Consider the following 24,910-nt stretch of genomic DNA (forward strand, 5'->3'; position numbering starts at 1 on the left):
CATAGGCAACCCGACACTAGCCACCCAATGCTGGCCGCCTAACACTGGCCGCTCAACACAGGTAGCCTGGAACTAGCCGTCCAACACTGGTCGCCCAACGTTGGCTTCCTAACACTTACCGCCCAACATTGGCTGCCCAACACTAGCCGCCCAACGCTGGCTGCCCAATATTGGCCACCCAACATCGGCATACGGTGGCATACGGGCCACCTCATTTCGATCTACGACATACACACACCCCACAACAAGGGCCGTGCTACGCTACTTCTGTAGCCCCCTCTACCTTATTCTCTCAACTACGTCAGCCCCACGACACGCGGATAAGTACGACCAAGAATAGGAGAAGGATGAGGATAACTCCGCTGGGGATTAGGATCTTATCCCTAAGACATTGGCGGAGAACCTCACCCAAAAGCCTAATCTAACTAGGAAACGAACTTGCGGCTATAAAAAGGTATTCCCCACTCGGGGTAAGGACATCAGACTTCTAGCACTCATACTTTCCCTTTGCTCAGCCCAACACTCTCATTGCTCGGCCCGACCTTCTGCTACCTCCTACTGACTTAAGCGTCGGAGTGCCTACCCAAAGATAATTCCTCGGGCCTCTGACATCTTTCTTAATCACAGGTCTTGAAGCACGGTTCCATCCTTTCACCTCAGCTCCACCCTATTAACAAGGACTATCTGATTATTTGCCAAAGTTCGTGCACCACCTCTGATATATATGCTAGATATTTCATATTTATAGTTCAGGTGAGTGGAAATAGGTCCAATTAATCCAGGCACACTTTGCACTCGTGGCATTTGTTTTCAAACGTGAAAACGTTAGCATGGTGCATGCGAAGGCAGTATTAAAATTCAGAGAAATTTTTGTTTCAGTTTGAATATTTGTTAGAATAGTTAACGTATCTCTATACGTAACTCTTTTAGTTGTTGAGAATAAGGAGAGTATTCTCCATTAGTTTTTTTTTTTTTCTGCTATTTCTCCTTATTATTGGTGCCTTTCTTGTAAACTCTATATTTTCTCCTCTGAAGTAATGAAAATGAAATGTTTCATCTTGAACTTTCCAAAAAAACATTGTCTAGGAAGATGGGTTTTCTCGAATTAATCCAATTATCCTTTGGTAGACGGCAACATAGGGAAGAAGAAGAGTTTTTCCCCTTTGAAAACCGGCTTGCCTTCTACGGTGAGTAAACCTGTCAAGAGATCACAAACCCTGGCTCGTGACAAACTGGTATCAGAGCCAACTATGGATCCCAACTATGAGAGGCGTTTCTCACAAATCAAAGGAGAAGTCGGGTCTTTAGTGGCTAGTCATGAGTAGTTAATGGGAAAGATGAACCAGATGATAGAGAACTTTTCAGCCAAGTTCAATCATTTGGAAGGGTCAAAAGGGAAGGAAACAGTGGGCGCATCAAGCTCACCCTTGAGGATGGTTGGGGATTGGGCAAATGGTTCCAACAGCACACCAAGTTCGATGTCTAAAAGTCTAAAAACTAGAGTTCCCACGCTATAACAAGAATGAAGATCCAACAAGCTGGCTTCGTAGAGCTGAGCAGATATTCAAGTGGCAAGGGGTTCCAAAGGAAGAAAAGGTGCTGATGGCATCAGTTCATCTTGAGGGAGATGCCCAACTGTGGTTTCAAGTTCCTGAAGCAGGATCACAGAGAGCTCTCGTGGGAAGGCTTTAAACGCCAAGTCCATCAACGCTACGGTCCCACGCAATACCAAGATTTTTTTGGAGACCTCACCAAACTCCACCAAACTGGTACAGTGCGAGAATACCAAACACAGTTCGAAAGGTTACTCACACAAGTCGTCCATCTCACCCTGGCTCACCAAGTCAGTTGTTTCATAAGTGGATTGAAGGAGACCTTGCGGGCTAAGGTGATAACAGCTCAACTGATGAACCTCTCATCATCTATAAGATTGGCTCGGTTGTACGAAGCAAGAAACTTATCAATGTGACGTGCTGCAACCATAGAAAATCGTCGACCAGAGGCAATGAAGGAGATGGGAGTCACCCCTTCTACACTTCCAGTGAGAGGGATGACACCCAATGAACTACGGGAATGATGCAAGAAGGGTCTTTGTTACAATTGTAATGAGAAGTCCGCTCCCGGCGGTTTGAAGTTTCAATTGCAAATGGACATAAATTGGTATCCCTTGGGAAGTGTACAGGTGTGACCTTTAGTTCTACAAGGTGAGCCTCTGTTAATGGATTTTTATTTACTTTCGTTGGATGGGTATGAAGTGGTTTTGGGCATTCAATGGTTAGCCACACTTAGTCCTATATGGTGGGATTTTAAAAAGCTACAGATGAAGTTTTGTGTGGACGGAAAGGAAATAATATTATGTAGGGTCCAACCCTTGATTAAAGCCCACGGTAATCAAGATGAGGCAGCTATTTGAAGAATAGAGTTAGGAGTGTTATTGCAGCTACATTCCTCACCACCCAGACCACTTAGCTTGAAGTCGGATATCTCACCATCACTGAAGCAGGCATTGCATAAATTCCAATATGTGTTCAATGAGCCTTATGGGTTCCCTCCTATTCAGGCCCATAATCACAAGACCACTCTCTCACACCAGGATCTGGGCCTGTTTGTGTACTGTGCGCCCATACCGATATCCCCACTGTCAAAAGGTAGAAATTGAGCGTATTGTCATAGAATTGTTAGCATCTGGCATGATCCAACCTAGTTGCAGCCCATACTCTTCACCGGTGATTTTAGTCAAGAAGCAAGATGGTACGTGGTGCTTGTGTGTGGATTATCATGCACTCAACCAAATCACGGTAAAAGATAAGTTTCCTATTCCCATGATTGATGAGTTACTTGATGAATTACATGGTGCTAGTTACTTTACTAAGTTGGATTTGAGGTCTGAGTACCACAAAATCCATCCAGGTGCATGCCTCTGACAGGGCCAAGACAGCTTTTAGGACCCATCATGGGCATCATGAATTTCTTGTAATGCCATTTGGGCTTACAAATGCCCCCTCAACCTTCCAATTTTTAATGAATGATGTGTTTAAAAATTATTTAAGGAAGTTTGTGTTAGTATTTTTCGATAATATATTAGTGTACAACACATCTTGGGAACTACACTTGCAACATTTGACCACTGTTCTTAGTACCCTATGGGACCACCAATTACATGTAAAGGAAGGGAAGTGTGCTAGTTTGGGCAAACTTAAGTTAAATACCTTGGGCACATCATTAGCCAAAAGGGGATGGTTGTAGATCCAGACAAGGTTGTTGCTATGAGGAAATGGGCTGGGCCTAACTCACTAAAATCCATGTGTGGTTTTTTGGGTCTCACTGGTTATTACTGGAAATTTATACAGGGGTATGGGAAGATTGCAACTCCTTTGACACACATGCTTAAGAAGAATGCCTTTACATGGACTCTTAGAGTCAGAAGCCGCATTCCAACAACTCAAGACTATGATGACCAAAGCCCCAGTCCTAGCACTACCCGATTTTTCTCAAACATTCATGGTAGAGTGTGACACTTCAAGAAGCGGTGTTGGTGCTGTGTTAGTGCAAAATCAACATCCCTTCACCTTCATCAGTCAAGCGTTACAAGGGAAAAACCTATTGTTTTCCACTTACGAAAAGGAAGTCCTTGCATTCGTGTTGGCAACTTGTTGGGTCACAAGTTCATTGTGTGGTCTGACCAACAGAGTATTAAATATTTATGGGAACAGAAAATCACCACATTGGCTCAACAAAGGTGGCTGTACAAATTAATGGGGTTTGAATTCACAATAGAGTACAAGAAGAGTGCTGAAAATCGGGTAGCTAATGCACTATCAAGAAGGTTTGAAGCTGATCCTGGAAATGGAGTTCAGGTGGGCCATCTCTTGGCCTTATCTAAGCCCATACCTGATTGGGTTGAAGCTATTAGAATAGAACATCAAACATCCGTCAAATACAATGTCTCATCCAACTTCAAGAGGTGAGTGAAGTTGTAGGCCCTTGGAGTTGTAAAGAAGGGGTGCTTTTCTTTAAGGGACACATCTACCTAGAAGAGAACTCCCCCTAATAGCAGATATCCTAGCTCAATTCCATAATTCTACACATGAAGGGTATGTGAAAACCACCCAAAGGTTGTAGTCCACACATCCAGGTGTTCATGTGTCACTTCTCAAGCGACATGTGGGACCCACCACTCAAATACAACCTCAGTTATCAATATTGGATGACTCAGAGGAGCCTCTACTCTAGCCACAATCTATACTAGACACTCGTATGAGAAATGGTTAACAAGAGTTGCTTATTCATTGGAAGAGCAAATCCCCTACTGAAGCTACTTGGGAAAATGAATCTATCATACGTTATCAGTTTTCAGATTTCAGCCCAGTGGACTTGGGCCTTGCAAGGGGAGGGGGAGCTGTCATGAGCCCAACAATGCAGCCAGCCGCTAAGTTGCCATGTTAGCATGGTGCATGCGAAGGCAATATTGAAATTCAGAGGACTTTTTGTTTCGGTTTGAATATTTGTTAGAATAGTTAACGTAATCTATATGTAAGTCTTTGAGTTGGTAAGAATAAGGAGAGGACTCTCCAATAATTAGTTTTTCTTTTTTTTTTTTTTTGCTATTTCTCCTTACTATTCCTACTTTACTTATAAACTTCATATATTCTCCTTTGAAGTAATGAAATATTTCATCTTGAACTTTCCAAAAAAACATTGTATTGGAGGTCGGGTTTCCTCGAATTACCCTAGTTATCTTTTGGTAAACGGCAACATAGGGAAGAAGAAGAATTTTTCCCCTTCCTTAACGGTGAAGACCGGCTTACCTTCTACGATGAATAAACCTGTCACGAGATCACAGACCCTGGTTCGTGACAAAGTGCTAAAGTTAAATGGAGAATGATGGCTTGTGACAAAGCACTCACATGAAATGTACTTATTTGAGGAGATAATTGAATTTTTTTTTTTTTGTCTTGGTACTGAAAGCTAGGTGACCAAAGTGATTGGACAGATTTTTTAATTTCATTATTCCCCTTGAATGAAAGACAATGGCAAGAGGAGAAAAGGTTAAATTACATTGCAGAAAATATAACCAAAGTTGTATAAATACAAATTTCACGTGTGTAACAATGAGCAAAACCAATTGACATACAGGTAATCAAGATCATGAGAAATGACCATTTTAATGGTAAAACACATCTTAGTATTACTGTTATACTCTTACCATATTCTTTACCTTCTACTTCTTTTCTGTATTTTACATTGATATTGATGCAGGTGTTAGAATCCAATCCAAGTGTATAGTGTTGTTGTATTTGGGCAAGCCAGAAAAAATTGGATTTTGGAGCTCAGCTACTTTACTTTATGTTATATAAATAATAAGGTAATTATTGAAAATGGAAACCACCAAGCAATAACTCACGCCTGGGTATGTGCTTTATCATGTGCCTTAAAAACAGGGTTTGCACCTTGTAATAATCCATGGCATTTATTTCTGCGCCTCTCCAAAAGCATTGGGGCCACGTCTGCAGGTTCAGATTCTAATTTCGCCATTTCTTGCCAATTTGCCAAAAAGCAATTCTATTTTTCGCTAGAAACAAATTGAACAGAAATGGAGTGGGAATAGAGATTCTGAGAATGTATTTCGTTCATTCTCTTTGCCAAAGAAACAAAAGAATGGGAAAATACGATTTGTTTAAGGGAAATTACATATGGTACTATATTGTATAATATTTGTTTGATAGGTTACTATATTGTATAATATGACATTTTTAATATGTTTTTTATTACAATATTTTCTATAATTCGTAATATGTTGTATTTATGATATTTTATTTTACATTATACTAGGTATTTTTAACTATACTATATCATAAAAATTTATTTAAAATTTTATTTATAATACTATTATTATATTAAATATTACCCATTTTTGTATTATATTATATGTATAATAATTGTATCATATTATAGTATTCCAATATATAATACTTTATATACAAAAACATATATATTTATACAATTATAAATATAATACATAATTATATTAGATAATATGTATTATAATATAAAATTTTATCTAATATATTATTATACTTGGAAAAATCTATGATGCTGGAAAGATGCGAACATGATAGTAGAAGGGCTTTGACCAATCAAAACCTATCTGATTGCTTACCACTTTTATGATCGATGTTGATTGATTGGTTATAAGTTTTTCTGGTATCATGTATTTTCCACATCATTGTACTAAATAATTAACTTTTATCTAATAAAGTATCGCATGATATGATATACTCTATATGCTATGAAAAACAGTATGTATTTTTATGTTTTTATATTTTTAAGTTATAGTTCCTGCAATGATTGTTTTTGTCAAAAATCAGCAAGAAATGGGCTCATGTCGATGAACCAAACGGGGTTTTAATTGCACAGGTGGCTCCTTCACAATTATGATAAACACTTAAAACTTTACCTTTTTTATCTTTTTATTTTCCAACAAATGTGTTATTATCAATATGAGATAAAGTATAGTACTTGAGTCAAATCATTTTTTTTTGGTACTTGCCAAGTACCCACATACATGGGATGCCTTCTAATACTTGTATCAGTATACGTAAAACAAGGAAGAGGAGTGGAGGGCAGAGAAGAGCGTAAGACAATAGTCTTAAGAATAATGATGCGTTTTTGCCATTAGCTAGAATGGGCATTTCGTTTCGGATCTAAAAAATTTAAGGTAATCATTCTTCCACCTAAAATAAACTTAGGCCCTGCTTGTTTTTTTGGGAAATAGGAGGGGGAAAGTAGGCACCACTGTAATAAAGTTAGTTTCTCCAGGTATCATTTACCTTTATTTTATTTTGGGTGAATAAGTAATTTTTCTATTTGAGTAAAAAGTTTGTAAAATATAATAAGATAAGTTTGTCCATTCAAATATTGACTTTTTATAAATAAAAAAAATACATTATAAAACTTTCTTAAAAATCAAAAGAAAATGAACAAATGAATATCCCTGGATATATAAGTGACTTTTTGAAAAACAAACAAAGCCCTAGGGTCTTAAAAAAGCTTGAATAGTGTGGTATGCACGATTAGCATATGCCAATGATTGAGATGGTCATTTGGCAACATGAATGTTGTGAAGAAAAGCAACAAAGAATAGCCAAGAAATAGGAACATACACTGATTCATGTGGTTCATCGTATTAGCCTACACTACAAGGAGAGATCCTTGTAAAATTTTATTATTTTTCAATCAATTAATCGTTACAACTCTTACAATAAAGTTAGCATTTATACAGTTGAACTATGGTTTTATTGACGCCCAAATCCAATATCAATAAACTAAAATATCCCATCAGACGTCATTTTACAAATAAATCTTGCATAACAATCTACGGTGGGGTTGCAGGATTGGCAACGGCCAACGGGGCGGGGTAGGGCCAGGTTTTACATGCCTCGTCCTTGACCCTAATACCCCACTATGTTCCTACGGGGAATGCTTGTAAATTTATTTTACTTTTTTTTTTTTTGAAACCTATTTAGAACTATATATACCAATGTTTTTGAACCGTTGTTGACTCGGACGGTCGGACCATTCGGCCCAGAAACCGTTTAAGCAACCGGTTCCATTTCACCCCTGACCCGTTCTTGGGTCAAAAACTGTTAACTTCATCAGAAAACCATTAACCCGAGCGGTCGAACCGTCAATTCGTTTGACCCAGACAGCGATTCACGGTTTAAGAAATTGCAAAGAGGAGAGAAACTCTGACTCTCTGAGTCTAAGATCTGATCTCTACAGAGAAGAAGAAGAAAAATAGGTTGTAGAGATCTCTGAGAAATCAGATCTGAGATCTAAGAAAAAAATGAAAATCAATCTCAGATCTGAGATCCGAGAATTTGTATCTCAGATCTCAAATCTGTCATCTGCGCTAGTACCACTATCGCCATTGTCGTCACCGGTGAACATCAAATGATTCTCCTCCTCTTCCTTTTCTTCCGTCTTTCCCTTTTAAGGTTACCTTATATGGTTGATCAGGTAAGTTGTTACTGATCTGGTTGTAGCTAAAGTGGGGTAAAATTTATTTGGCCTGCCAAAATGGTCATGATGTTAGAGTTGCTAATGTATTAGATTGGTTATTTTTTTTGTCATTTTTTTTTTCACCTAAATGGGCACCTTATCACCTAGGCTGGCACCAGTATCAGATTGGTTTTATGTAGATTCAAAAATTTGATTCATTCATAATCAAATTTGAATTGGATTTCATACCATTTGAATCTAATCTTATGAGCAAGTGAAGAAATTTATTAATCTGAAAATGTGAGAATTACAAGCATCCAAAGGAGAAGCATGAGGTGAAATTAAATACAGTTTTTCAAACTCAATTAGAACAAGTTAGAAAGTATAGATTAGAGGGCAAGAGGGGAAAGGATAGATGAGAAGGAAGAGACAGTGAGATGGAGAGTGAAACAAAACAAAACAATTAATGACAACTCAAGGCTTACTTGGCAAGCTTTTCCTAGGGAGAGGTGATCCATGAAAATGAGAAGGGACACGTATTGCAATTAGAAGCAACACAATTCCCCATTATATGATACTTTATTGTATTCATATATTGATTTTTCTTGGCTTCTAGCACAATCTCAATGTAAGGGCGATTGAGAGGTTTTTTTTTTTTTTTTTTAATTTCTTTTGAAAGGCTACACAACGAGGGATAACCCATCCCCCAACCCTCAATCCAAACGTAGATGGGATTCGATCCCAAGTCTCCACGACTTGGCAATGAACCAGATGGCTGGCAATGAATGGTTTTATATATTTCCTCCCACGAAGCAGAATTTAAGTCGTCTAATGAAAACTACCTTACTTTTGAAATAATAAAATTTATTATTGTTTAATGTATTATTATATGAATTGATCCCGGGGAATCCAAGGCATTCACACCTTGTAAGCGGTGGGCTTAATTGTACTCTCTATTCTCATAGTTTACCATTTAAATTAAATTGCCAATCCAAATTCATGGAAATCATTGCCTGAATCATGCATGCTAGCTACACGAGGAGAGAGATATGTTATTATATATATATATATATATATATATATTGTTATTATTGTTTCTATCTCATTATTATTTATTATTATTATTATTTTTTATTTTTTATTTTTTTTGGAATGCTTAACGACTTAAAGTAAGAAATTTCATTCAATCTCGGTGGGAAACATAGTCTCGTCTCGAACAGCGTTTACAATGAATTTAGGACAAATAGATCAAGTGACAATATGAAAACAGAATAAAGCTATCTGAACATGATGATTGATCAAACAGCCACCATATCTTCAAACATGCAATACTGAAAAAGAAAGCAGACGAGATGTTAGAGAATAAAAAGTCTCTAACAAAAGTCTATTCAAGGATCACACCTAAAGTTAAATAGTTTCTTGATACGATATCAGATCGAGGCTACAATTTGTTTGTCCAAGTGGTAAAATAGTTTCCTGCAACCACAATATATAACAGTGTTGATGCATCGTGGAGGCACAGCCTTGGCTGATGGGCAGATGTAGTTGAATTCTAGCAAATGTTATATTGCCAAATACCAACTTGTCATAATTTTTCTAATAATTTATTGGGAATTAATGGAGATGGAACCCTGATAATGCCAGCTGGCAAAATTTTCTGTCCATCAGAATGGAAGTTTCTACTATACAATTATAAAAACACCCATCACAATTCACAACATCATTTGGCTATTTCTACAGGACCGGTTTTGAAACAAAATTTCTCCCCTTCCAATTAAAAAAACAATCAATAAATAAAACCAACCGTCACCCTTACAATTAATAGCCAACGATATCTTAAAAACACTTGACCTTTGGCAAACATGTAGGGAAATGTTTTCTTTAATCCCTTCTGGATAAGAATAAGGAGAGATGATTTGATGTTAGAATAGAAGACCTCAAAAGCTAGCTAAAAGGTCTATGCTTTTAGAGAGCCCCGACCAAAAATATACATAAACTTTAATCTTGCCATTCATCTAAGCTACTTTTAGTGGTAGTTGAGATGTAAGTTTCATTTAGCTGAGCTCACAAGAAGGATCAGAGATTACCAAAATGGATTCATGTAGAGCTTAAGTAAATGACAATTTTTATTAGAGAAAATGAGAAATGAATCCTAAAACAGTACTTATGATGCAGATGTCTTGGGTTCATGCGACAATATACAATGACAATAATGGTTGGAACTGAAATTAAATACTTGTATCATACAAGAAGAAGCTGGAAGAAATCTCAACCATAAGCAGATGATGAAGAGGGATGATGGGTTTCCTCTTGGCGTGGTTTATGACGAAACCCAACCTTGTTTCTTCTCATAATTACAAAACCAAAAACTAATGTCTGACTCTGAATACTGTGCCTGTTAAACACAGGCTGCAGTCGATGGACCTCAAATTTTAGTCAACAATGGATGTGGATCTCAACTTAATTATAGACCCATTTACAATTGGATCCAATTTCAATACCTATATATAAGCTTGAATGTGTATGCGTATGCATGGTTCACTATTTTATTAGTTGGAATACCAGTCCCTGAAGGCCACCTGATTAGAGTTTGCAAGCAACAGCTGCGACCAATCTTTTATCACCATCCCCGAGGGTTGAGACTTGAGACTATCACGCTGGCGACCCAACAAAGAATATAATTGGAATCCTGGTGTTTCGAGTTTGAAGCAAATGAATATCGTGTAAATGTTTTATTGGAAGTGGCAGGACAGTCCTGAGAAGCTGATGTGAGCTAACGATCTTAATTTAATTGGGTGCACCCAGATTCAATTTGTTCTCTCAAAACACAAAATCCAATTTGATCCAACCATCTTCAATTGGGTCGTCTTCATTAGACCATTATTACTTACTTCTTAACAGTCTTTCTCTTGGAAGTCTGTGGACTGTGACTGTGCTAATTAAGGCTTTTATAGTTTTATTGATTTCAACTTTGGACGGTTGGACCTACTTCTTTAACTTATTGACTTATTGTTAATTATTTGAAGCTGCATATTCTCTTTGATTAATTGATTCTAATTACTGAACCTGCTTAGTCATACTCATATATATAGGAAAGATGCATCGCACCAGATGCCAGCTTTTGTTATTTTATTTTCATGCCATGTAAACTGTAAAGGACGTAAACTCCAGAAGCTTCCTTAGTTTTGTACTTGTGTAATAATTCTACTTTCAGTTCTTATTTTCAAGGTTATCAGATGCCACCAAAGACCTTAATTAAAAGTTAAGCTGCTTTACAGGTTCGGCATGACTACATAATAATGTATAAATTAGTGCCACCTGAAAACATGGCTGTGATGTTATGTGGAATGGTTACAGAACCATACTTTGGGTAGTATGGTTTGGGTCTCTTTAGGTTTTCGGTTTGGTTTCAGAAAACATGGCTGTGATGTTATGTGGTATGGTTTCAGAACCATACTTTGGCTGTGATGTTTTCCATTTTTATACTTTGGGTCTTTTTGGGTGGAATGGTTTCAGAAATCAGAACCATACCAATTTATTTGAAACCATGATTCATGGTTTGTCATAGCAAAATTAAACTGAGTAACAGGTTTGAACTTGCTGGTATCTTTTTCATTTTGAATTTTCAATTGGTTTTTTAGTTCTAATATATATTTTCTTTGTTTGTAGATGTCACATCAAGCAGAAGAAAGAGATACACCAACTAGTATTGATGATGCAAATTCATATCCCAAACCTTCAAGCCGAACGGGTTTGACAAATACTACAACTACAAATGCTAAAGGAAAGAGAAGAGTCATACAATCAAGGTCAGAAGTATGGGAGCACTTTTATAAGTTTGTTTTAGATAATGGTGAGCCAAAAGCTAGATGTAACTACTGCGACATGGAATTTTGTTGTGACCCTAAAAAAAATGGGATTGGCTCATTAAGAAATCACATGAATATATGCAAAAAGAACCCTTATAACTTGGATACGAAACAAGCAGAACTGAATTTGCACCTAAGCTCAAAGGAAGGAGATAGTGAGAATATGAGTCCTTTTAGCCTTAGTTGTTGGAAATTTGATCAAGAGGCTATTAGGAAGGGGTTAACCTATATGATCATTATTGATGAGCTCCCATTCAAGTTTGTGGATGGTGAGGGTTTTAAGAAATTTATTACACTTTCTTGTCCAAGGTTTCACATTTCATCTAGATGGATTGTTGCTCGGGATTGCTATCAATTATATATGGATGAAAAGTTGAAGTTGAACAATATATTAAAAAATTCATGTCAAAGGGTTTGTCTTACAACTGACACATGGTCTTCCTTGCAAATGATTAATTGCATGTGTTTAACAACCCACTTTATTGACAATGACTAGAAATTGAATAAAAAAATTTTGAATTTTTGTCCAATTTCTAATCACAAAGGAGAGGCTATTGGTAAGGCAATAGAAAAGTGTCTACTTGAATGGGGGATTGATAAAATTTTTTCAATTACAGTTGATAATGCTAGTTCAAATGATGTTGTAGTTGCATTTTTAAAGAAAAAAAATAGCTAATTGGGGAACTAGCATTTTAGATGGGAAATTGCTTCACATGAGATGTATTGCACATATTATAAATTTGGTTGTCAATGATGATTTAAAAGAGATGGGTGAATCTGTTAATCATGTTCGGGGAGCAGTGAGGTAGTCCCCAGCAGGGTTGCAAAAGTTTAAGGAGTTTGTTGAGATTGAAAAAATTCAGAGTAAGAGTTTGTTGTGTTTAGGTGTGAGTACTAGATAGAATTAAACCTATTTAATGTTGGAGGCCGCTCAAAAGTTTGAAAGAGCCTTTGAGAGATTTGAGGATCATGATCCTTATTTTAGAAGTGAACTTGAGACGGGGGATGGGGTTCCTACTGATTTTGATTGGGCTTGTGTTAGGAGGCTAGTGCTATTTCTACAACACTTCTATGATCTCACATTGTGGGTTTCAGGCTCCTTGTATGCATATTTAACATTTTTTTCAAGAAATTTATTCGGTTGATTGCCTTTTACGAGAGTGGGGAAGTAGTGAGGATAAAGAATTGAAAAAAATGGCAGGGAGGATGAAAGGAAAGTATGATAAGTATTGGGGAAACATTGAAAAGATAAATAAGTTGATTTGTATTGCAGCTATCATTGATTCTCGTCAGAAATTAGAGTATGTGGAGTTTGCCCTTACAGATATGTATGAAGGTGTCAAGGGTGAAGAGCTTGTGAAGAAAGTTAAGGAAGTTGTGTATGATTTGTACAATGAATACAAGAACATGATTTCACCTCGAAGTGGGCATACTAATGACAAAACCCAATTTTCAGCTTCAAATGAGACAGAGGGTGAGCAACCATCACAAGTAAGGAAGATGTTGGCAATGTCTCCGTTTAAAAAGTACAAGTCAAAGAATGGAGGGGTAGATAGCAAATCAGAGTTGGATAGATACGTGAATGAAGATACTAAAGAGGGAAATGATGACTTTGATATCCTAGGATGGTGGAAAGTTAATTGTCCTAGGTTTTCCATCCTTTCACAAATGGCTCGGGATGTGTTGGCAATTCCTATCTCTACAGTTGCTTCAGAGTCTGCTTTTAGCATCGGAGGACGAGTGCTTGATGCATTTAGGAGTTTTTTGACTTATAAAATAGCAGAAGCACTTCTATATGCTCAAGATTGGATCCGATCGTCACAATATGCCATTAATGTTGAAGAAGATATAGAGGAGCTTGATAAACTTGAAAATGGTAACAAATTTTCAATTTAAGTTCCATATCATTTGTCATTTTTCTCTTCATAAATCATAATTGTTTAACCTTTATGATTTGTAGATGAGTGTTTTTTTTTTAATTTTCTTTTTCAATTTTCAGATTTACCAAAGGTTACGGTCACATCAGAACCAATAGTGATTGCTGATTGATATTTGATTATCCCTTTTTGTGCTTGTACTTGGTAGGTTTTTTAAATTTTATACTTGCATTGCATAATATATTAGATTTATACCATAATTTTTAAATTTCATGTATTCTCTTGCAGGTTAAATACAAAGAACATTTGGAGAACATGAAAAACATGGAGAATAATATGATCCAAGACTTGATATTGCAAGACAGAGTTTAAGAGTTTTGATCATTATGAAATGGTAAGAAAAATTAACACAAACCAAGTTCTTTTTTCTTTCATTATAATCATATGATGATAAGGATACGAGTATATTTTGATTATTCTTTCTTGTAAGAGTGGGAGCTAAAGCTTGGACTAAAAGTTTGGAAATGGGAAGATTGCAATTAGAATTATTTTGGAGTCTTGGACTTGGTTGGTGGATTTGGAGTTTAACTATTGGATATTTTGTGGAGTCTTGAACTTTTGGAGATTTTATATCTTTTTTTTTTTTTTGGTTCATAATGGACTAATGGAGTTGTTTATTGACACTTGAGAAACTTAATGGTTTAAGGGTTTAATGGATTAATGAATTATAGACTTATGATTTAAAGGTTTAATGAATGTTTCAAAATTTGTTAAAATTTCAGTTCTTAAGGATTTAATTTAATGGATTATCAATCATTCTTGAAGTATGCAGGTTTGAGGGAGGGTTATTTAATGGTTTCAATTCTTGCAATGATTTTATGAATTGATTTAATGGTTTAATGGAGTGGGTAGGTTTGGCAACGAATACCTCTCATCTCAATCAATCCCTACACACCAAGCTTTACCATGGACAAAGAAAAAGAGAAGATGGGCCAAGCTTTAACCCATGTCAGTAACTTCATGATTGTCTTCGTTGGGGAGGAAGAGAAACTAAGCAACGATGACCGACTGTTCAGCCACCAGTGCTGAAGAAAATGGTTCAGGGTCGGCCTCCTTGGAAGCCCTAGCGATGACCATCTCTTTCAGCCTCGGAAATTTCTAGGCTTTTTGTCAATTTCAAGGTTTCTCCTTCTGATTTTTTGGCTGAAATATATATTTGTGAATTTTTATTTTTTTGTACCTGTTTTTTGCAATTTTTGCATTTTTAGTTGAAATACATATTTTTTTTATCATTTTATGCATTTTCTATAATTTTGTATTTTTGGCTGAAAATATATTTGTGATTTTAGTCCAAAATTTATGTTTTTTACAGTTTGTCTTTTGTACTTTTATTTAATTATTTAATTATTTCCTTAGTTTTATCTGCAATTTCTGATGTTTTACACTAAGGCTATGTTGTTTGAAGGAAAAAGTAGGGAAAAGTAGGAAAACCTTTATAAAACTTGTATAGATTTCTTTACCTTTTCTTTCCTTTCCCTCCTTCAAACCAAACATGGCCTAAATGCATAAGGCAGATAGATGCTTAAAGGAATTTTAGTCATAAAAATAAAAATATGTTTAATAAGGCTGAATCGTCATTCAAGTGCAGTTTGATTTTAAAAAGTTGCATTTATGTTGACATGGACAAATTCTGTCCATAAACACTAACAATGCTCTCACGGATGGTGAGTTTTAGAACACAAAAACTCATTGGCCCTTGACGTTTTGAAAAGTCATGGTAAATTTTAGATAATATCCCTAAAAATTAAAAGAATAAATGTTGAAGATGCTTTTATTATTGGAGAATTTTAAAACAACCAGCCCTTCACTGGGAGTAAACTGGGGGGATTAAAGAGATGACACTTTAATTAAGCTTATTTCAAGTTGAAGGTTGTGTTTAGTATCATTGCCATTTAAGGCGGAAACGTTTCGAGTAGTGTGGGTGGTGCAAGTTTCAATTGTTAGAGGAGAAACCTGTTTGGTTAACACTTAATATTTATAGAATGTTTATAGACTTAACAGCAATGTTGACTAGTAGATAGGTGTTTGGTATGTCCTTTTTCACGTTGAAGTGTTTAAAGTAAACTTTTTAATTTTATGTAACACCAATCACACTTTCAATTACTGTTATGCCAATCTAATGTCCAAGAATTTTCCAAACCCAGGATTTCATCAGATTTTATTTTTCTCCAATGTACGGGGGTGTTACGTCTGTAAAAGTGTTATCGAGAGCTTCAAGCAGCAGCAGCTTCGAGAAGAAGGCGTTGCAGACATAGATTATATAGCTTTGCTCAAAGTGTTGTATGATACGTGATGCACAGTATCAATTCATCACCATGTCACATAGGGAAACCTCAATTTGACGTTTCCTCCAACATCCCCTTGTTGCTATTTTCAAACAAAATATTTTTTTTACTGTTTTGAATTAAAACAGACTCAACCAAATAAAAAATTCCCATTGCAATTCAAAATGCCTAAGTGGCACTGATCTGGCAACATATTAGCTGGAAACGTCAGTGGTAGCAAACATACCCCAAGTATTTTAATCAAGCCCTTCAATAAGATTATGTTTGGTTTGAAGGAAAAGGGAGGGCAACCTATAAGGTCTGTTTAGGTTTCCACTCCTTTCCCTTCCTTTTTCTACTTTTTCCTTCAAACCAGACACAGCCTAAGTGTAAGTTATATAAATTAATGCAATGCTCTCTTTTATCCAAATCAGTAGACAATTGATAAAGTACAAAAAGGACTCATGGAACCTATTAATATCCACCATTCTTTCATTTCAAGATAATATTGTGCTACTATTTGAATTGCTACTGTTATTAGGACATCCATCTTATATTCCCTTTTTTTGATTGTCCCAATTGTAAGCAGAATATGGATTTCCTTTTCACAGAATGGTCCTCAGTTGTAAGGAATATCTCATGAATGAAAACATACAATGCTAATGTATTGACTGTAAAGTGGGTGTGAGGAGAAAATCCAAAATGCTAATGAAACCAGGCTCAGCCCACAGGGCGACAATGCATTTCTCCCTATAACCTTTTTTTCTTGAATTGTAGGATGAAATTGTTTCTAGAAAATGTATTCGTGGAGACCATGCCTTAAGTAATTCTAAATGTCAAAGAATATTATATTTCGCCTACACTAAAATTGATGGCATCTATTTGGCATAATACACTACAAAAATTGTTATAGCTTGCACTGCAAATTCATCTCTACTGATACAATTAATGCATTAGTGCAAACCTTGAATCATTTCCATCCAACTGTTTAGAATTTAGATCACTTGAGTGGAGGGGAAGATTTACCACCACGACCCTAATTGATATACACGCCGACAGTGAAGTTTTGTCTCTTGCCATAATTTGGGCCCAATTTTTTTATCGAATCAGGTAGGGTTGGGGAAGGAGTTAACCGGATTTGGACCGAGTGGCTTCAGAATTGAACCGCGTTGGATCCTCTGTCACTCCTCGCCCCTTACCAATAATAAACCCTATAAACCATTTTTCCCCTAATAAGATATTAATTTATCAACTCTAAGAGGATAGATGATAAGCTCCAAGTCAAATATCAGGTCACAATCAGTGTCTATCATCTGTTAGAAAAATATACAAGGAAAGGATCGAGTTCGGTGCGGAGAAGCCATCTCCTCCCCAAGATTTAAATACCAGTGTGGTAAAAGGGGTTGTGGCGTGTGGGGGAGGGGTTGCAAGGTGGGGTCTAACAAAACCGGCAACCAAACTAGAGATGCCATTTCGATGTAAATAGATTCTCTCTCTCTCTCTCTTAAGCTAACAGAAGAAGAGTGAGGAAGTAGTGGAAATCAAATGAAAAGGAGAAGAGAAATGGAGAAGGGGTCGGAGATAAGATCCGCCATCGAGGAGCTTTCTATGGTCGTCAAGGTCAAGCCTGGTGTTGATCCTAATGTTGCCTATCTTCCAACCAAGCCATTTCTCTATACCTGCAACCTGCTTATTCAAATACTTGGTTAGCTCTCTCTCTCTCTCTCTCCTTACACACACACAATCACTTGACGAATTGAGTCATTTAGAAAGGAATGATACCACCGAACTTGCAATGAATCTTTCCCCGAAAGTTTCATTTTCTCCTCTATGATCCAACTGGTTACTGCTATGAAATCTGAAATGGGTCTCTCCCAGTTTTCCTCCTACCAAGCAACTGTAATGAAATCCCTGTCTTATTTCTCATATAGTCTCATACTCGTCATCTTCTATTCCTCCTTTTCAAGCCAAGAATTCAATGTTTTTGCTTCCAATTGAATCACCAGATGAACGATTAAGTGAGAGTGGTATGTCTCTATATACCACTAGATATATAGATACAGCACATCCCCTAACTTGTGGTTATGATCTCTCCACACGTGCAGATAAGATTGGACCAACAATGGCGGTTTTGAGACAAGACATCCATCAGAACATCCAGGTAAATTTCTCAGTTGAAATTCTTCTCCGGTCCATCTAAATTCTAAGCGAGGAAGAAAGACAGAAAAAAGGAGTAAATTGCTGAAAATTTCCTGAAGTTTCTAATTATTTCTGAAACCTCCCCTATGGTTTAACAATAGTAATCATCTCACCTGAAAAGTAGAATCTTCTAAAACGCGGCATGAAAATGTCTTTTTTTTTTCTCGCATAGAAACTACTCTGAATAATTCCTTTATAGGTATTTTAGACATTTTCATAAGATTTTATGAAAGAGGGTTTACTTACAATTATATCAAAAAATTTAGGAGAGATAATTGCAATTAGTAAACTGCAAGGAGGTTTCAGCAATTTACTCAAAAAAATCAAAAAGCATACTCAATGCACGGGCAAGTCACGCACGGACCACACGACGTGGCGCTGTCTGACTTTCACTGTATGACGAAAATACCCGCTTTATTTTGCGAAAATTATACCCGTTTTGCACCTATCCTTTTCAATCTCGCAAGGGTTGAAGTGTCATCCTGAGCAAGTTGTCCCTTGTCATACGAATTCATTATTGAGGAGATTCCTGGTTTAGGCGTGGCTTTTGTCTCTTTTCTCTCTTTCTTTTCTACTACGAAGTTATTTATCTAACATTCTAACTGTTGATCTGTTATTGATTATTAATTAATTAGTTAATTATATTTCCGACAGAGACTTGAGAAGATTTACGAATTGGATCCATCGATTTATTCAAACTTAATTGAGATTTTGAAGAAAGAGGCTGGAGAGGGGGTTGCGAAAAAGCCCACCAGCTGTGCAAGAGCCTTGGTTTGGCTGACCAGGTAAAATTAATATTAATTAATTAATTGATTTCCTCTTTTTAAAAAGTATGGACAATTAATAATAAAATGAAAATGACCATTAAAAATGGATTGGTTGAAAAAGTCAAAAAGATGCCGTTAGCGAGTAGGGCTGCAAGTCGGCCGGGTTAGGTAGGGTTGAGGCCAACCTTAGCTCCACTCTAACCCTAAGTCAATTCCTTCAATTTTAATTCAATTCAACTTTCTTTTTATCCTTTAAAATCTTATAAAGCTATTTAATTTCAAATTTTAACTCAATTTTCACTATATATATATATATATATATATATTAATCCTATATTTTATTAGTATTTGTTTGTTGATGTTTTTGATGGTTCTTTTGATATAAAATTTAAAAAAAAATAAATGTTTAAAATAATTATATTTTATTATGAGTTATGACTTATTATAGATCTTTTATGGGCAGCAAATATTAGAGAAGAGATGAAAAATAAAATATTCAAAAAACATAAAATATATTATTAAGGTTTTAGTCTTTTAATTTAGGATTAAGTGAAGTGATTATCTTAAAAGAAAGACACACTAGCATGTAGTGGGGGTTATACAACTATCATACATCTAAACAAATCAATGTATATATATACCATAGGGTTCGAGTTGGGTTGGGTTGACCAAGGGTTTAACCCTAACCCAACCCAAAGTAAAATCAGATTAATGAATTTCAACCCTAACCTGAACATCAACCCAACTCTTAGGTTGTGTTTGGTTTAAAGGAAAAAGTAGGGAAAGGAAGAGAAATGTAGGAAAACCTTTATAAACCTAGTATGAATTTCCCTATGTTTCCCTTCTTTTCCTACCTTTTCCTTCAAACCAAACATAACCTTAGGATTAGGTTTTGACCAACCCCGCCCAAGTTGCAGCTAGCCTTACTAGCGAGGTGCATGGTCCAATTAGTGCTAGAACTAGAAAATAGGGTTGTAAATAGATGAGATTGGGATCTCTCTCTCTATCTATCTAAGGTTTGAACCCATGCTATTTATATATGGGTTCGAGTTATGTCTTGCTAGTTGAATGGCACCTTCAAGGCTGCAAGAGAGGATATATATATATATATATATATATATATATATATAGTGGAAAGGAAAGTAAATAGATTAAAGAAATGGTGGTCTGTCAACTAAGTGGTGGCTAAGTTATACATAATCTAGGTTGTTTCTAGAAAGACTTGGGTTCGAGTCTCGCTACCCGCTACTAGGGGTGTCAATTGGACTGGATTTGGTTCAACCCGATCCACTCCAATGTGTCCATTACAAATGGACGAAGTCCAATTCAATCCAATGAATAATTTGGACCATTTTGGACTGGTCCAATTCAATGTTCAGATCGTCTAATTTGCTCAAACTCATTTTAATTTAGATTGGTTTCAACTCAAACCTAATCCATTAACACCTATATGCTTATCTTATATCAATGAACCAGATATTGATTTAATCCAACCAAATCCAATATAAATTTTTACGAATGGACCAGGTCCAATCCAATCTAATAAATATTTTGGACCAGATTGGTCCAATCCACTATATCTTTTTGGTCCGTCCAATCCATCCAAATTGAACCGATCCATTGACTCCCTTACCCGCTGCCACCGATTCTAGAAAAGATTTATTAGTTTGTTGTTGAAAAGTGCTATGCAGTGCCATGAAAAAAAATGGTGATCTGCACATGCATTTGTCAGATTTTAATTAGACTTCTACCATATTCGGATATTTATACCATTAATAAATTAAATAACAATTGATAAAAATAATTTTATTTTATATTATTAATAATTAACAAAATAAATTAAAAATAGCTACCATCAGATTTGAGCACATTGAACTTTTAGATGTGATATTCAACCCGATTTTATTAATGAATATATGTTAATTTCATATAAATATATATGGATAGTTTATACAGACTTGGATCTTTATTGGATTCCACATCCAATCGTATTAAATGGTTCTAATTTTTTAAGATTCAAATACGTTTTAATAATATTTGCTTTCAAATTCGGACTCAGAAACGAGTATTTATTGTTGACAGTTGACACTTTGACAATGTTATCGAGAAGAATTCAAGCCCAGATCTCCTTAGAAACAAAAAATCGCATGCACACCCTGAGACTGAGAATATGGCATTTGGCTGTATATTAGGAATATCTTTTCCTGTACTTGTATACGGGAAAAAAATCTTCGATTCATAGAGTAATATGCAGCTGGAAGCTATGTTTTGGGGATGTCTGCATGATTTTTATTTTTACCAATTCTCTTCTCAAAAAATTAAAAAAAAAAAGTAACAGATGAGATACGTCTGCCAAAGTTTGAAGTTTCACCTCTGATCGGGGCGACCCACCTGGGGGCAAACAAACGAAATGGATTCTACGCTTTTAGGACTTTCTCTTTTCTGATTTCAGTCTTCAAGTCAGCCATAAAATCCTTCGATGCAAGTGTCCCTATCTATGATGATTTTTCTTTGCCGCTTATTCAGAAATTGGTGATTTTTGAAAGTGGTGTTTGGTATCGATGACATTTTTTGAGAAAATGGCATCACATAGATGCCATATCAGAAAAAAACAGTGCTTCAGAAAACAACTGCTTATTAGACACTGTTATTCCAGAAAAAAGCATTACTCCAAACCATACATTGGAAAGCTGGAAATCAGAAAAGTGTGATATGAAGAATTGCTAAATTTGATGTTTTCTCAGAAAACAGCATGATGCTTCCGGTTCAATGACGTAACATCTATGTGGCATCATCTTGGGTATTTGATAATGTAGACTAGTGCTGAAAATGGTTATATAATACTGGTACCAAATAAAACTAGTGCTACTTCCCAAAAAATAGCTTATGTGGCAGAATTGTTGCCAAAAAAAGAGCCATTTTCTAATAAAACAGTACACAGACGCTCATGCATTCAACACCTTTGAGTATGTTTGTTATTGATTTTACTTAAAAACACTTGATTTATTAACATATAAATAATTTATTATTTTACTGTCTTTTTTATTATTAAGGTTATATTATGAAAATTCAAGTTTTAATTTTGTGATATATCACTTTAAGGATTGGACCAGATTATCCCTATTATTAATTGGGACGGTTTTGGATCTATGAATTTGTCCCGATTAATCCCAGACCCGACCCATTGGAGAATCCATGTCTTTTGGTTTTATGGACCCACTACTCCCATCAATCCAACCACTTAATTGTGATTAATTGTAAACAAAGATTTGATCATTTCAAAATTCAACCAGAGATTTTTGACACAGAGACATACAAAGATGTTGGATATTTTCATGTAAGGTAGCATATTTTAGCCTAACCCAATTTATCTGGCATATCAGTAATTACAAACCTCTCTGCATAGGTCTTTGGATTTCACAGTAAATTTGTTAGAGAAGTTAGCAAAAGATGTTGGACAAAATCTTGAGCAAGTGGTGGAGGACGCATATAACGTTTCATTGAAACCATGGCATGGATGGATTTCTTCAGCTGCATATAAGGTAATATATAACTTGACAGTCTTTTTTCTCTTTTGGTAGAAACTTGAGGGAGTCTAGTTCTTCCCCTCCACATCCCCTCTAATATGTCATTTTGTTTTTTATCAACTACCTTTTTTTTTTCAATTTTACATCAGATTAATGAACTTCTGGGTCTTATTAGTTTGCAGTAAAATTTTATTTGCACTGGCTCAAAAGCTTTAGACTGAAATTGAATTTAATCCAGACTCTGCCCTAATTTTGTTATATCTTCTAGCATTCTACTTTGCCTCGTTTGTGGAGGAGATGAAATCAAACCTAAAGCAAATGTGAATTAAAACTTGTATTCTTCTCATTTGCACTCACATGCATTTGTACTAGTACAGATGAAATTGCACTGCAAACAAACAGAGTCTTGGTGAAAATGGCAAGGGAGAGTTCACATTGTCAAATGAAAAATGACCAGATTACTTGACCCAAATACAAGACACAAAACAAATTTTTATATATCATTTGGCTTCAAAGATGCTTTTTCAGTGTTTTTCTGTTTGGGAGAAGATTTTTTTTTCTTCTCCTTGGGAAAAATCAATAGAAGCATTTCTTTGAAAGATTACCAAATGTGTTCTTGTCAATAGCATTAGAAGCATTTCTATAGAGATTCAAGCACAATTTGATGCAACCATGTTACTACTTCACTCCCCAGCTTTAGGCAACTGGCATAACATGGCATTATGGTGATACATCTATACTAAACCCTTGGTTCTTCAATTTTCTTTCTCAACTAACAAACATGATATTTTTAGGTAGCTCTCAAGTTGATCCCTGATAACAAAACCTTCATTAAACTGCTCATGATCGAAGACGAAGACTACGACATGTTAAAAGAGGAAATACAACAATTGGTTCCATTACTTCTGTCTCTTCTAGATGATATCCACTCCATTCTGGTGAGCCAAAACATGTACTATTGGTTATTGGAAGAAGAAATTATCATACCTGCCTTTTTGACCTTTTGGCTTTTCTAATTTGCAGAGGACTTTTCGCTTGGACAAGTTAAAGGCCAACTAAGGAGAGAACATAAACATGGGAGCAACTTCATTTTTGTCTGACATAGTTTGCTTTGTACAAACTTAATTGCTTACTGTTTGAGTTTTCGTTCAATCTTGTCTTTTCTTTATGTAAATATGTACAGATACAGTTTTATCAGTTATGTGTAAACTGAAGTTTGTAAATAATACATGTATTAAAGAGAGTTCAGATATAACCCCATACTCTTGTGAAGCAAAAAAGACAATCTTAAGAAAATCAGTTCAATGTTCTCATGGTTTCAACTTTGAGGTTTCAGAGTATTCCAGCTTACTGTAAAGAACAAAAATAAAACACCTATTGACCAATTGGGGAACAATGCTGAATTCAAGTTCATTTCCTAGCAAACACTATCTGAAGGAAAAGATGATGATGACAACGATGACGACAACAACAATAATAACAATAATAATACTAATTTGATTTAAATAGTATGCTAATCACTTTTTTATTGCTAATCTGATTGTAGTATTTGCTCCTGTATATCAAACTGCTAAGAGGAATGTTTTTATAAAGATGAAATTCACAGGTTGCTCTGAATCCAACAATGGAAGTTTAGCTTAGCCAAGTTTAAATCTGAAATTTGATCTCCTTTATTGTTGGGTTTCTTTTCTGTGTTTCCTTTTATCATTTGGATAAAGAAATTTACAAGAAAGAAGTGGTATTATCCTCAAAGCCTATCCCATAGAGATCAAGTTACCTTTGCTTCAAAAATTTGAACTAAGCAGATTGTGCTGCCCTGAAGGAGCTGTATTATTCCAAGGATCTAAAGAATCTTCTCAAAAATTTCATTCATATCATACAAGTGCTTCCTTCATTACCATATGAATGAAAAAACCCTGAGAAGCATCATGACTTACAACTAGTGCTGCTACTAAACCAGCATTGCCAGATATATTGGGTTCTATGTACAATGACATCTAGGTAAAGAGGCTGAGACTTGGAGAAGTTCGGCAGAATTTCTAGGAAGAAGGAACCAGTGATGAAACTCTGACTCGGATTCCCCAAAATGCCAAGATAGTCACTGTATAATTACTAAGAAAAGATGCTCTGTGATCAGGCTTCAATAGGATCAATCCCCTGGATTTGAAAAGAAGTAGGTGTAATTGCACTGTCATACTTTCATATACTCACAAAATCGTGTACATCTTCCCAAAAAAATGTTGAACACAATTTCAATACATTTTTAATAATTTCTTTATTCAAATTCCATGAGAATGAGTTCGTAAGTTTGGTTACCCTTGTTTTTATAATTCAAGAGTTTAGCAA

At 35.7% G+C, this 24,910-nt stretch overlaps 2 protein-coding genes across 2 annotated transcripts; both read left to right on the plus strand.

Annotated features, from left to right (window-relative positions):
• Nucleotides 1-13,064: 13,064 nt before the first annotated feature.
• Nucleotides 13,065-14,119, plus strand: LOC148791404 (zinc finger BED domain-containing protein RICESLEEPER 2-like). Its single transcript, XM_088888165.1, has 3 exons — nucleotides 13,065-13,746; nucleotides 13,870-13,880; nucleotides 14,036-14,119. The coding sequence occupies exons 1-3, from the start codon at nucleotides 13,065-13,067 to the stop codon at nucleotides 14,117-14,119; spliced, it is 777 nt and encodes a 258-aa protein (XP_088744291.1).
• A 3,264-nt stretch (nucleotides 14,120-17,383) lies between these two features.
• LOC104590626 (glycolipid transfer protein 3) lies at nucleotides 17,384-23,824 on the plus strand. Its single transcript, XM_010249342.3, has 6 exons — nucleotides 17,384-17,776; nucleotides 18,177-18,232; nucleotides 18,925-19,055; nucleotides 22,444-22,579; nucleotides 23,359-23,502; nucleotides 23,588-23,824. The coding sequence occupies exons 1-6, from the start codon at nucleotides 17,617-17,619 to the stop codon at nucleotides 23,621-23,623; spliced, it is 663 nt and encodes a 220-aa protein (XP_010247644.1). The 5' UTR covers nucleotides 17,384-17,616; the 3' UTR covers nucleotides 23,624-23,824.
• Nucleotides 23,825-24,910: the final 1,086 nt, after the last annotated feature.

The sequence above is a fragment of the Nelumbo nucifera genome, chromosome 5 (assembly GCF_055504915.1).
Source record: "Nelumbo nucifera cultivar China Antique chromosome 5, China Antique-T2T, whole genome shotgun sequence".
Classification (NCBI taxonomy): Eukaryota; Viridiplantae; Streptophyta; class Magnoliopsida; order Proteales; family Nelumbonaceae; genus Nelumbo; species Nelumbo nucifera.

What these genes read in the sequence shown, in the direction of transcription:
- LOC148791404 (XM_088888165.1), top strand. Translation starts at nt 13,065, where the DNA reads ATGGCAGGGAGGATGAAAGGAAAGTATGATAAGTATTGGGGAAACATT.
- LOC104590626 (XM_010249342.3), top strand. Translation starts at nt 17,617, where the DNA reads ATGAAAAGGAGAAGAGAAATGGAGAAGGGGTCGGAGATAAGATCCGCC. An exon ending in TTTCTTCAGCTGCATATAAG is followed by an intron (nt 22,580 to 23,358) that starts GTAATATATAAC and finishes TGATATTTTTAG; the next exon opens with GTAGCTCTCAAGTTGATCCC. An exon ending in ATGATATCCACTCCATTCTG is followed by an intron (nt 23,503 to 23,587) that starts GTGAGCCAAAAC and finishes TCTAATTTGCAG; the next exon opens with AGGACTTTTCGCTTGGACAA.